Source organism: Rutidosis leptorrhynchoides, chromosome 8, assembly GCF_046630445.1.
Source record: "Rutidosis leptorrhynchoides isolate AG116_Rl617_1_P2 chromosome 8, CSIRO_AGI_Rlap_v1, whole genome shotgun sequence".
Taxonomy (NCBI): Eukaryota; Viridiplantae; Streptophyta; class Magnoliopsida; order Asterales; family Asteraceae; genus Rutidosis; species Rutidosis leptorrhynchoides.
Window position 1 is genome coordinate 249,854,203 of NC_092340.1, and position 13,935 is coordinate 249,868,137.

A 13,935-nucleotide genomic window follows, 5' to 3' on the forward strand; every position below is an offset into this window, starting at 1 on the left:
ATTGAGGAAGGAAGAATTGTACGCTAAGTTTTCAAAGTGTGCATTTTGGTTGGAAGAAGTTCAATTCCTCGGTCACATAGTGAACAAAGAAGGTATTAAGGTGGATCCGGCAAAGATAGAAACTGTTGAAAAGTGGGAAACCCCGAAAACTCCGAAACACATACGCCAGTTTTTAGGACTAGCTGGTTACTACAGAAGGTTCATCCAAGACTTTTCCAGAATAGCAAAACCCTTGACTGCATTAACGCATAAAGGGAAGAAATTTGAATGGAATGATGAACAAGAGAAAGCTTTTCAGTTATTGAAGAAAAAGCTAACTACGGCACCTATATTGTCATTGCCTGAAGGGAATGATGATTTTGTGATTTATTGTGACGCATCAAAGCAAGGTCTCGGTTGTGTGTTAATGGAACGAACTAAGGTGATTGCTTATGCGTCTAGACAATTGAAGATTCACGAACAAAATTATACGACGCATGATTTGGAATTAGGCGCGGTTGTTTTTGCATTAAAGACTTGGAGGCACTACTTATATGGGGTCAAAAGTATTATATATACCGACCACAAAAGTCTTCAACACATATTTAATCAGAAACAACTGAATATGAGGCAGCGTAGGTGGATTGAATTATTGAATGATTACGACTTTGAGATTCGTTACCACCCGGGGAAGGCAAATGTGGTAGCCGATGCCTTGAGCAGGAAGGACAGAGAACCCATTCGAGTAAAATCTATGAATATAATGATTCATAATAACCTTACTACTCAAATAAAGGAGGCGCAACAAGGAGTTTTAAAAGAGGGAAATTTAAAGGATGAAATACCCAAAGGATCGGAGAAGCATCTTAATATTCGGGAAGACGGAACCCGGTATAGGGCTGAAAGGATTTGGGTACCAAAATTTGGAGATATGAGAGAAATGGTACTTAGAGAAGCTCATAAAACCAGATACTCAATACATCCTGGAACGGGGAAGATGTACAAGGATCTCAAGAAACATTTTTGGTGGCCGGGTATGAAAGCCGATGTTGCTAAATACGTAGGAGAATGTTTGACGTGTTCTAAGGTCAAAGCTGAGCATCAGAAACCATCAGGTCTACTTCAACAACCCGAAATCCCGGAGTGGAAATGGGAAAACATTACCATGGATTTCATCACTAAATTGCCAAAGACTGCAAGTGGTTTTGATACTATTTGGGTAATAGTTGATCGTCTCACCAAATCAGCACACTTCCTGCCAATAAGAGAAGATGACAAGATGGAGAAGTTAGCACGACTGTATTTGAAGGAAGTCGTCTCCAGACATGGAATACCAATCTCTATTATCTCTGATAGGGATGGCAGATTTATTTCAAGATTCTGGCAGACATTACAGCAAGCATTAGGAACTCGTCTAGACATGAGTACTGCCTATCATCCACAAACTGATGGGCAGAACGAAAGGACGATACAAACGCTTGAAGACATGCTACGAGCATGTGTTATTGATTTCCGAAACAGTTGGGATCGACATCTACCGTTAGCAGAATTTTCCTACAACAACAGCTACCATTCAAGCATTGAGATGGCGCCGTTTGAAGCACTTTATGGTAGAAAGTGCAGGTCTCCAATTTGTTGGAGTGAAGTGGGGGATAGACAGATTACGGGTCCGGAGATAATACAAGAAACTACCGAGAAGATCATCCAAATTCAACAACGGTTGAAAACCGCCCAAAGTCGACAAAACAGCTACGCTGACATTAAAAGAAAAGATATAGAATTTGAAATTGGAGAGATGGTCATGCTTAAAGTTGCACCTTGGAAAGGCGTTGTTCGATTTGGTAAACGAGGGAAATTAAATCCAAGGTATATTGGGCCATTCAAGATTATTGATCGTGTCGGACCAATAGCTTACCGACTTGAGTTACCTCAACAACTCGCGGCTGTACATAACACTTTCCACGTCTCGAATTTGAAGAAATGTTTTGCTAAAGAAGATCTCACTATTCCGTTAGATGAAATCCAAATCAACGAAAAACTTCAATTCATCGAAGAACCCGTCGAAATAATGGATCGTGAGGTTAAAAGACTTAAGCAAAACAAGATACCAATTGTTAAGGTTCGATGGAATGCTCGTAAAGGACCCGAGTTCACCTGGGAGCGTGAAGATTAGATGAAGAAGAAATACCCGCATCTATTTCCAGAAGATTCGTCAACACCTTCAACAGCTTAAAATTTCGGGACGAAATTTATTTAACGGGTAGGTACTGTAGTGACCCGAACTTTTCCATGTTTATATATATTAATTGAGATTGATATTTACATGATTAAATGTTTCCAACATGTTAAGCAATCAAACTTGTTAAGACTTGATTAATTGAAATATGTTTCATATAGACAATTGACCACCCAAGTTGACCGGTGATTCACGAACGTTAAAACTTGTAAAAACTATATGATGACATATATATGGATATATATATATATATAGTTAACATGATACTATGATAAGTAAACATATCATTAAGTATATTAACAATGAACTACATATGTAAAAAACAAGACTACTAACTTAATGATTTTTAAACGAGACATATATGTAACGATTATCGTTGTAAAGACATTTAATGTATATATATCATATTAAGAGATATTCATACATGATAATATGATGATAATATAATAATTTAAAATCTCATTTGATATTATAAACATTGGGTTAACAACATTTAACAAGATCGTTAACCTAAAGGTTTCAAAACAACACTTACATGTAACGACTAACGATGACTTAACGACTCAGTTAAAATGTATATACGTGTAGTGTTTTAATATGTATTTATACACTTTTGAAAGACTTCAATACACTTATCAAAATACTTCTACTTAACAAAAATGCTTACAATTACATCCTCGTTCAGTTTCATCAACAATTCTACTCGTATGCACCCGTATTCGTACTCGTATAATACACAGCTTTTAGATGTATGTACTATTGGTATATACACTCCAATGATTAGCTCTTAGCAGCCCATGTGAGTCACCTAACACATGTGGGAACCATCATTTGGCAACTAGCATGAAATATCTCATAAAATTACAAAAATATGAGTAATCATTCATGACTTATTTACATGAAAACAAAATTACATATCCTTTATATCTAATCCATACACCAACGACCAAAAACACCTACAAACACTTTCATTCTTCAATTTTCTTCATCTAATTGATCTCTCTCAAGTTCTATCTTCAATTTCTAAGTGTTCTTCATAAATTTCAAAAGTTCTAGTTTCATAAAATCAAGAATACTTTCAAGTTTGCTAGCTCACTTCCAATCTTGTAAGGTGATCATCCAACCTCAAGAAATCTTTGTTTCTTACAGTAGGTTATCATTCTAATAAAAGGTAATAATCATATTCAAACTTTGGTTCAATTTCTATAACTATAACAATCTTATTTCAAGTGATGATCTTACTTGAACTTGTTTTCGTGTCATGATTCTGCTTCAAGAACTTCGAGCCATCCAAGGATCCATTGAAGCTAGATCCATTTTTCTCTTTTTCAGTAGGTTTATCCAAGGAACTTGAGGTAGTAATGATGTTCATAACATCATTTGATTCATACATATAAAGCTATCTTATTCGAAGGTTTAAACTTGTAATCACTAGAACATAGTTTAGTTAATTCTAAACTTGTTCGCAAACAAAAGTTAATCCTTCTAACTTGACTTTTAAAATCAACTAAACACATGTTCTATATCTGTATGATATGCTAACTTAATGATTTAAAACCTGGAAACACGAAAAACACCGTAAAACCGGATTTACGCCGTCGTAGTAACACCGCGGGCTGTTTTGGGTTAGTTAATTAAAAACTATGATAAACTTTGATTTAAAAGTTGTTATTCTGGGAAAATGATTTTTATTATGAACATGAAACTATATCCAAAAATTATGGTTAAACTCAAAGTGGAAGTATGTTTTCTAAAATGGTCATCTAGACGTCGTTCTTTCGACTGAAATGACTACCTTTACAAAAACAACTTGTAACTTATTTTTCCGACTATAAACCTATACTTTTTCTGTTTAGATTCATAAAATAGAGTTTAATATGAAACCATTGCAATTTGATTCACTCAAAACGGATTTAAAATGAAGAAGTTATGGGTAAAACAAGATTGGATAATTTTTCTCATTTTAGCTACGTGAAAATTGGTAACAAATCTATTCCAACCATAACTTAATCAACTTGTATTGTATATTATGTAATCTTGAGATACCATAGACACGTATACAATGTTTCGACCTATCATGTCGACACATCTATATATATTTCGGAACAACCATAGACACTCTATATGTGAATGTTGGAGTTAGCTATACAGGGTTGAGGTTGATTCCAAAATATATATAGTTTGAGTTGTGATCAATACTGAGATACGTATACACTGGGTCGTGGATTGATTCAAGATAATATTTATCGATTTATTTCTGTACATCTAACTGTGGACAACTAGTTGTAGGTTACTAACGAGGACAGCTGACTTAATAAACTTAAAACATCAAAATATATTAAAAGTGTTGTAAATATATTTTGAACATACTTTGATATATATGTATATATTGTTATAGGTTCGTGAATCAACCAGTGGCCAAGTCTTACTTCCCGACGAAGTAAAAATCTGTGAAAGTGAGTTATAGTCCCACTTTTAAAATCTAATATTTTTGGGATGAGAATACATGCAGGTTTTATAAATGATTTACAAAATAGACACAAGTACGTGAAACTACATTCTATGGTTGAATTATCGAAATCGAATATGCCCCTTTTTATTAAGTCTGGTAATCTAAGAATTAGGGAACAGACACCCTAATTGACGCGAATCCTAAAGATAGATCTATTGGGCTTAACAAACCCCATCCAAAGTACCGGATGCTTTAGTACTTCGAAATTTATATCATATCCGAAGGGTGTCCCGGAATGATGGGGATATTCTTATATATGCATCTTGTTAATGTCGGTTACCAGGTGTTCACCATATGAATGATTTTTATTTCTATGTATGGGATGTGTATTGAAATATGAAATCTTGTGGTCTATTATTATGATTTGATATATATAGGTTAAACCTATAACTCACCAACATTTTTGTTGACGTTTTAAGCATGTTTATTCTCAGGTGATTATTAAGAGCTTCCGCTGTCGCATACTTAAATAAGGACGAGATTTGGAGTCCATGCTTGTATGATATTGTGTAAAAACTGCATTCAAGAAAATTATTTTGTTGTAACATATTTGTATTGTAAACCATTATGTAATGGTCGTGTGTAAACAGGATATTTTAGATTATCATTATTTGATAATCTACGTAAAGCTTTTTAAACCTTTATTGATGAAATAAAGGTTATGGTTTGTTTTAAAATGAATGCAGTCTTTGAAAAACGTCTCATATAGAGGTCAAAACCTCGCAACGAAATCAATTAATATGGAACGTTTTTAATCAATAAGAACGGGACATTTCAGTGGCTCCCCAAAATTGTTGATTCTTGGAATTTTTCAAGCTAAAATCAACCCACAACAATTTATCTAACATCAATTAAGCATATTCAAGTAATATTAACACAAAATCATGATTTCAAGTCACAAAATGTGTCTCTAATACTTCTAGCATGAACTCTAATTCGTTTTGCACAAATCAATCTCACAAACAATCACTAGCATGATATACATAATTAATGTAGTCTATTTCCAACAAATCCATCATTTAATCAAGATTCAAGCTCTAAATATGCATTTTCCTCAAATTTTCCAAGAACCCTAAAAGAATCAAACATGGAATTAAAAAGACTACCCTTGTTGCTAGATGTTGAAGAAGCAAGAAATACAAATTTAAGCTTGCAATTTCTCTTAATATTCAATTAATCAAAAGCTAGGGTTTATGGTGGTGGTATCGATGGGAATGAGAGGAAGGAAAGAGGGAAACATAAACTGAAAAATAAAATGAAATCAGGGGAGGTTTGGCTAGTTAAATGGGTATTAAACCCTTACCCAATAATACACGGGTATTTATCTGTTTTCAGATATCTTTCATATTCGATTCGGTAAACCAAACTATGTCTAAAATAAATAATAAAACTTTTTTCGGGACCCTGGTCATAAAACGAACCCAACGGACTAATAAAATTACATAAATAATTGATAAATAAATATTTTATGAAAATACACTTTAAATTCTTAAAGGGCAGAAGGACATGCTGGTTCATCTTGTTTAAGACTTCCCATCATTCTTTCAAGTCATGCTAATTCCTCTAAATTTAAAAATACTAAAGATCGTGCTGGTTGTTTACCAGAGTAATATTGCTCTAATTATACACATTTTATCTCACAATATCTCCCTCACTTCATTTTGTTTTGAGGACCATTGGGCCCGAAAGTTGTTTATTCGCGCTAAAGTGTCTACAGTTTATTCGGTTAAAAGCTTGAATTGGTGAAAAATTGACCAAAACCTAGCCTATTTAGTGAGCCAAAGTGCAGGGCATGATCCAAAGTGTAAAAGGATTGCAAAATGGGCAATTCCAAGTGAAAAATGAGAATTTTGGAAGTGCAGTTATGTGGTGCGGCGCACCAAACTCAAAAAGCAGCACACCTTAACACTAAAAAGCCAAAATTCAAAGTCATAACTTAAAGATCAGAATTACAGTTATAAGGTGCGGCGCACCGGTGTCACACGCCTTAAGGTGTGGCGCACCTCGCTATTTTTGGGCAGAAATTTTGGGAAGTATAAAAGGAAAGAGATAGGATTTTCAAGAGGTTGTTGCAGTTTTTAGCACGATTTTTCATCATCAAGCCCTAATTTCATCATCAAGAAGGAGATTAAGGCTAATTTGGAAGATCAAGCAAAAGCTTAAGAAATCTCATCATTAGATCTATCTAGTTTTGTCAATTGGGTTGTAATCTCCACCTTTATTTTCGTAGTTTTGAATTGAATACTTGTAATAGACTAATATGATGTTTATTTGTGATTCAATGCTTATGATTAATGTAATCTTAGCCATGCATGGCTAATTTGATTGTGTTTGCTTATCTATGAATCTCTAGTGTAAGGATTTGCCCTAAATCAATTGAATGAAGTTGTTTGAGTGAAATATATGAGCAAGTGTTATTGTATTAGCTATGAGGTCCATTGCTATGCATTGGTTTAGGCTTTACTTTGATTACATAGATTGTGTAGCTCTCTTAGTGATTTGAGAAGTGAATCAATTTATGCTTCAACACTTCAACTAATCTAAACAACTAAATTAGGAATCTCAAGTGATTGTGTTCTTAGTTTAGGTTAGTTTTCAATTGGCCTTTAGTCAACATAGTGGTGTTCGATTATCTTAAGTGATTTTGATAGTTAAAGGGTTTTAAGTGATTTCAACCCAAGCATAATCTAAATAACCGATCATACTTAACTTGATCTTAGGATACAATGCTTATCTGAGTTTGCAAAGTGTAATATGATTAAGGTTTGGTAGTAATGCTAAACATTCAAAAGCTCAACAACTAATGCGATAGCAAATTGGGTAAACTGGGGCAATCCAAGCATATAGAGGAATAGGTAAGTGAACACTACTTAGTAAACGATTTATTCCTTAATACTTAGTTACTTGTTACTAGTTTTAATTGTTAAGTTTAAGTTTGTTTACTTGCGCACGTTTTAGTTGTTAATTAAAATCAATCAAAACCCCCAATCAAACAAACCCCAGGACAATTAATAGTTTCAATTATTCTACTTACACCGCTCTCTTGGGACGAACTTGAAACGAATACTTACATAAAAGTTCTATAATAACCGGGTTCTAAGTGCTCGTTCGTTGTGTGTGCTTATTTGTAGTTTTTGAATCTTGTATAAATTTGAGGGTAATTGATGTATTGTTCCACATGCATCACACTTTCTTGGCGCCGCTGCTGGGGAGCGGTTTGCTAGTCGAATATTTGGTTTAAGCTTTTAATTGTTCGATCCTTTTGTAAGGGCTTACCCTTAAAAAAGTTACTTTTCTTGTTTTTATATTTTATTTTGTGTTTGGAAAACCGTTTGTGTTTGTGTTGTGATTGAAGGATAGGTACTTTGGTGTATGAAAAAAAGATCCCAAAAGGATCAAGAGTTTACACATCCATTTTCTGATCTGGAGAAACACGTGCACGGGGTTTATGAGCGTAGAGTAGCAAGGGTATTAAAAAGAAATTTAGAAGCTTTACCATTTTGTTTAGAAAAGATGGATCCTAACGGTCAACCAATTCATAATGAAGAGGATGATCCAATCAACCAATTATCGGTTAATCAAAAGCAACAAGATGATCCAAATGATACGCCAATGTGGAATTCTAGGTTGGTTGCACCTACCGTGGTGCCTCCGGCTATTACAAAACCACCAATTGGAGCCGATAATTGGAAGATTTAGGGAAACTTCTTCACAATGATCAAAGATATGTTCTTCCATAGGTTAATAGAAGAAAATCCTTTCGAACACATTCAACACATTAATGATATTTGTGATATCTACAAGACCAAAGATGTTACCGATGACGCTATTAAGTTAAGGGCATTCACCTTTACACTTTAAGGAGATGTGAAAGCTTGGTCAAGTAATTTACCACCCGATTCTATTAGGACTTATTAACCGATGCATTTATCAAACACTTCTTTCCACCATCAAAGGTGGAACGACTTAGGATGGAAATTAACGGATTCACTCAACGGGGTGATGAGACTTTGTATGATGCATGGGTACGTTTCAAGAAGATGCTAAGAGCTTGCCCACCACATGGTTTTACTAAAAAGGAGTACATCAACACGTTCTATCGGGATACTAATGCTTTGACTAGACAATATCTTGATTCATCTTCGGGTGGAGTGTTTATGTATAAATCGCCAAATACGGCTGAAGCTTTGCTAGAGGACATCTCAGTTAATACATACGAGTGGGCACCTTCACCCCGAGATTTACCAAGGAAAAGTGTAGCACAAGTAGAGAGTGATCATGGGCAAGTCACACTTGCAAGTTTAAATAATCAATTTCAAATGTATGGGAAAGAATTGAAAATGCTACAAGAATTGATCGTCGCGATGCAAGTAGGTTGTCAAAGGTGCGAAGGGCTACATCTCACCAAGAATTGTCCCCAAATTAGTCAATGCAACCATATTGATCTAGATGACATTTCCATGAATTCGGATGCTCATGTCAACTACGTGAGTAATCAAAACTATCAACGGGGTGGAACATCAAACCAAGGCTACTACAATCCTAACCAAAAGCAAGTCTCGTTCAACAATCAAACCAATACACCACCCGGATTTACAAACCAAAACTAACACCGAAACTAAAGTTACAAAAACTATAACCAAAACCGAAACAATAATTTCCAATACCAAAACCAACAACCTTACAACAATCAACCTTATAACAACCAACCCAGGTTATAATCAACCTCAAAATAACCAAGGTTACAACCAACAACCTCACAAAACACTCAACAATCCAAATCTTCAAAGAGTTTAGAAGAAATCATGCAAAATTATATCAAGAAGGTGGAAACAACCGAAGCATTTTTGTTAAAGGAGAACGAGTTCTTAAAGTAACAATTGAAGCACCAACAAGCTTCATTTCAAAACCTTGAGAGCACCGTAGGGAGACTCTCTAACCAAGTTACCGAAAGACCACAAGGAATCTTATCATCTAACACACAAGTCAACCCGAACAACAATTACAATAATAACCGACAACCAAACCAAAACCAACAAAACAACAACACAAGAGTGATTCCTATCGAAAGCACCAACCAAAACCCTAACTACCCAAATTGAAATGAAAATGTCAATGCCATAACCACTGGAATGCTCCAACTACTCAAGGGATTGAAGATCCCCATCCACAACTCTTTATCACCCAAGAACCACTACCGAGCTTTATAGAAGAGGAGATCGGGGTTAGTAAGGAGAAGGGTAAACAAAAGGTCGACTCAACCAAGGGTATGGGTAATGATGAAATGGGTAAGGAACGGGGTGATGAGCCTTTGAAGGATACAAGACCGGTGCCATATCCAAAAGTTCTAAGGAAGGACAAGTTGGCGGCTTAATACAAAAAGTTTCAAGATATGATGAAAAATGTCTCGGTCAATTTGCTAATAACCGATGTGCTTAAAGGAATGCCAAACTACGGTCGGTTCATCAAGGAGCTAATATCTCAAAGGGGTAAATATCATGATGAAACATCTTTCTTTATTGAAGAGGAATACAACAAAATCCTTGCATCAAGGCCAAGGATCTATAAGAAGTTAGGAGATCCGAGAAACTTCATTTTCCCTTGTAAGTTTGATGACTTGGAAGTCTTCAATGCACTTGCCTATTTGGGTGAAAGCATTAACCTAATGCCCCATTCACTTTACAAGAAACTCGGCCTTGGACCTCTTAAACTGACCCGAATTAGGATAAGATTGGCTAATCATTCATTTGACACCGCTATTGGTATCGCCGAAGACATCTTGGTTAGCATTGACACCTTGGCGTTCCCGGTTGATTTTGTATCATGGAGATGAAGGAGGATCTTCAAGTCCTCCTCATTTTAGGACGACAATTTCTTACGACGGCCGACACCATCATCTTGGTACAACGCATTCAACTCAACATTGGAGTTGGTGAAAAGCGTGTCACCATAAACATCCGGGAAGCTATGAAGCAACCGAGCAATACCAATGATGATGAGTGTTATGACCTTGACCACATTGACTTGTGTGTAGATAAGGAGCTTGAAAAGCTTTTAGGGGTTGATACCACGGGGTTCAACCAAATTTGTGATAATGACATTGTGGATTTAGAGGCCGAATTTAGGGAATTGAAGAACGTTAATGTTGATGAAATTGAAATTGAATGTGAGACTACTTGGGAAGAACCAGTTAAGACTATTCCCAACGAAGATAGATTTTGAATCAAGTCTTCATGGGAAGAACCACCCACTCTTGAGCTTAAAGAGCTCCCCGAGCATCTTGAGTATGCTTATCTTAAGGAAGCAAACCAACTTCCGGTGATTATCTCTTCGAGTCTCACCCAAGACCAAAAGATACGACTTGTTTCGCTACTTAAGTCCCATCACTCGGCCATAGCATGGAAAACCACGGACATCCCGGCGATTAATCAATCATATTGCACACACAAAATCCTCATGGAAGAGAATTTTAATCAGGTTGTCTAAAGATAACAAAGACTTAATTCAAACATGAAAGAGGTTGTCAAAAAGGAAGTGATTAAATTGTTAGATGCGGGCCTTATATACCCAATATCCGACTCACCATGGGCGAGTCCCGTACAAGTGGTGCCCAAAAAGGGTGGGACCACGGTGATCTTAAATGACTAAAATGAGCTTGTCCCGACCCGAACCATCACGGGATGGCGGGTATGCATTGACTATAGGCATTTAAACGATGCCACACGAAAAGACCATTTCCCACTCCCTTATATCGATCAAATGATCGAACGTCTAGCCGGGAGAGAGTTCTATTGCTTTCTTTTGATGGGTTTTCGGGATACTTCCAAATCCCGATAGACCTCGAAGACCAAGAAAAGACGACCTTTACATGTCCCTATGGTACATTTGCATATCAAAGAATGCCTTTTAGCCTATGTAATGCCCCGAGGACCTTCCAAAGATGCATGCTTGCTTTTTTTGGATATGGTTGAGGATACTCTTGAAGTATTCATGGATGACTTTTCGGTGTTCAGAGACTCGTTTGACCATTGTCTTAAAAACCTTAAGAAAATGTTGACCCGTTGTGAAAGTTAAAATTTAGTTCTAAATTGGGAAAAATATCACTTCATGGTCAACGAGGGGGTAGTGTTGTCGTACCCCATCCAATTCCCAACACTTCTCTAGGAAATCATTCATAATTTAAACTCGAAGGTTTCAGAAATTTAGAAACTAAAATAGTTTCCTTTATGATGTAACACAGATAGCACTAGGAGATAATTGATTTCAGACGAGAATAATTACGTTGGTATCTTCAGAATTATCGAAGATATCTATAACGGAAGATACGATGATATCTTAGGATTTCTAAAGTACCTGAAATTAAAGGATGATGCAGAAACTTTTTCTGCAAAGAATTGCAATAAGTAGGAAGCAAGACATTCGCTGAAGATTTCATCAGACACTGAAACATATGGGTTCTTTGAATACAGGTTTAGTCCTCGTGATTTGTCCACCGTCTCCTTCATGATTTGCTCAATTCATTTTTCAGTATCAAAACTTTTGAGCTGTTTCAGTATGTCGCTCTTTATTATCAAACTTTTGATTGTTTAAACAGTCTTCAGTTTTCGCTGCTTCATCAGCTTTTTTTTTTAGAACTCAGAGATCTGATTCGTAAGCTAGAGTGCTTTTCAGGAATTCATAGATTCCGAATTGAAATTCATCGGTCCACAAGATATACGTTATATATAGATATATAACTGCGAAATTCGATAATTAATGATTAATGCTTCCTGGTATTTGGTATGGCAACTATCGCTACAAGATGTCGATGAGTACATGATAGGATTTCAATAAATAAATATATCAATTTTTCGGAGAGATTTAAGCCAAGGAGCAACGAGGTTGCTGGTACGTCTGCTGGTAATATGATGGAATATAAAAGGTTCCCCGATAACAATAAAAGAGCACGCATATATATCAAGGTTATAATAAGGTTGTTTCAAACGAAAAGTCAAAGTTGACTTGCTGGAGCTGTGACAAAACTGGCTATCTCGAACAGGAGTTGCAAAGTTATTTTCAATAATAATAACGCTAAAGGAATTAGCACAGCTACGTGTTAAACGTTTACTCAGTTTCTGAGAGTTTTTCAGGTGCATAACTATATGCATCAATCTTTTCTTCCGTAGATGAAGTGCGGTTAGTTCATCATCTCGAATGAGGTGCTTTCAAGAATTATGAAAGGTTTAGACGTAGATTGTAATCGTCAAGATACCAATGAGGTTTAAGATGAAATCAAGTGACAAACTTGAAGAAATGTTTAGTTCATATGTTATAATCAATATTTTAATTCATTTTAATTGTCCAATGTTATTAGTCCACAGCCGATAGTCTACAGTTAACAGTCCAATAATTCATATATAGTTTAATTTATAATATTTGAATTAATTTATACGTATCGTGACCCGTGTACATGTCTCAGACTCGATCACAACTCAAAGTATATATATTATTGTAGAATTAACCTCAACCCTGTATAGTTAACTCCAGCATTACTGCATATAGAGTGTCTATGGTTATTCCAAATAATATATATAGATGCGTCGATATGATATGTCAAAACCTTGTATACGTGTCCCGATATTTAAAGTGCGTAAAATAAATAACAGAAATTAAATGACGATAAATAAAATTGTGAGAATATAAACTGTGATAATTAAATTGCAATAAATAAAATGTAATCAGTTAGCTAGGAACAGTTAGTGTGGATTCTTAACAAAATTTCTCATAGTTAATTTGTCTGTTTCTAACAAATTTTATTTTGTCATATGTTTTCTTCATTATGCCACTTGTTGGATTCTGATAGGTCAAAATCCAAATATGAAATTGAATAAAAATGGTTATTCTGTGGTGAACGGATACGTATATCGGTGGTTGTAAGTAGGATAGTAAATGACTGTTGAATCAGCTTCGACGAATGTACAGTGTAACTTATTAAGGTGAAATCTAAATATTCCTCGGGTATTACCTACCCGTTAAAATATTTTCACCATTAACAGTTTGTATAAAAGAATTTTTAATTACAATCTTTATGAAAACATATATACGTATATATTTTCTACAGATGTAATCATGGATTTAATGAGTTAATATGATATTAAACTCATTTGGTTTACGTTTAGAACTAGAGTACATAATCTCTAAAACATTAGAGGTTACATAACCATCATGT

At 35.3% G+C, this 13,935-nt stretch overlaps 1 protein-coding gene and 1 non-coding gene across 2 annotated transcripts; one reads left to right on the top strand and one right to left on the bottom strand.

Moving 5' to 3' along the window:
* Window positions 1-8,689: 8,689 nt before the first annotated feature.
* On the bottom strand, window positions 8,690-8,796 carry LOC139865260 (small nucleolar RNA R71). Its single transcript, XR_011764781.1, has one exon. It is a non-coding gene; the product is annotated as a small nucleolar RNA R71 (small nucleolar RNA).
* Window positions 8,797-10,119: 1,323 nt separating this feature from the next.
* LOC139864099 (uncharacterized) lies at window positions 10,120-10,560 on the top strand. The gene has a single exon (XM_071852681.1). It carries the CDS (start codon window positions 10,120-10,122, stop codon window positions 10,558-10,560), a length of 441 nt encoding a protein of 146 aa, XP_071708782.1.
* The last annotated feature ends 3,375 nt before the right edge of the window (window positions 10,561-13,935 follow it).

Bases quoted from the DNA above. Each gene is read 5' to 3' on its own strand.
- LOC139864099 (XM_071852681.1), top strand. From the start codon at position 10,120: ATGATGAAAAATGTCTCGGTCAATTTGCTAATAACCGATGTGCTTAAA.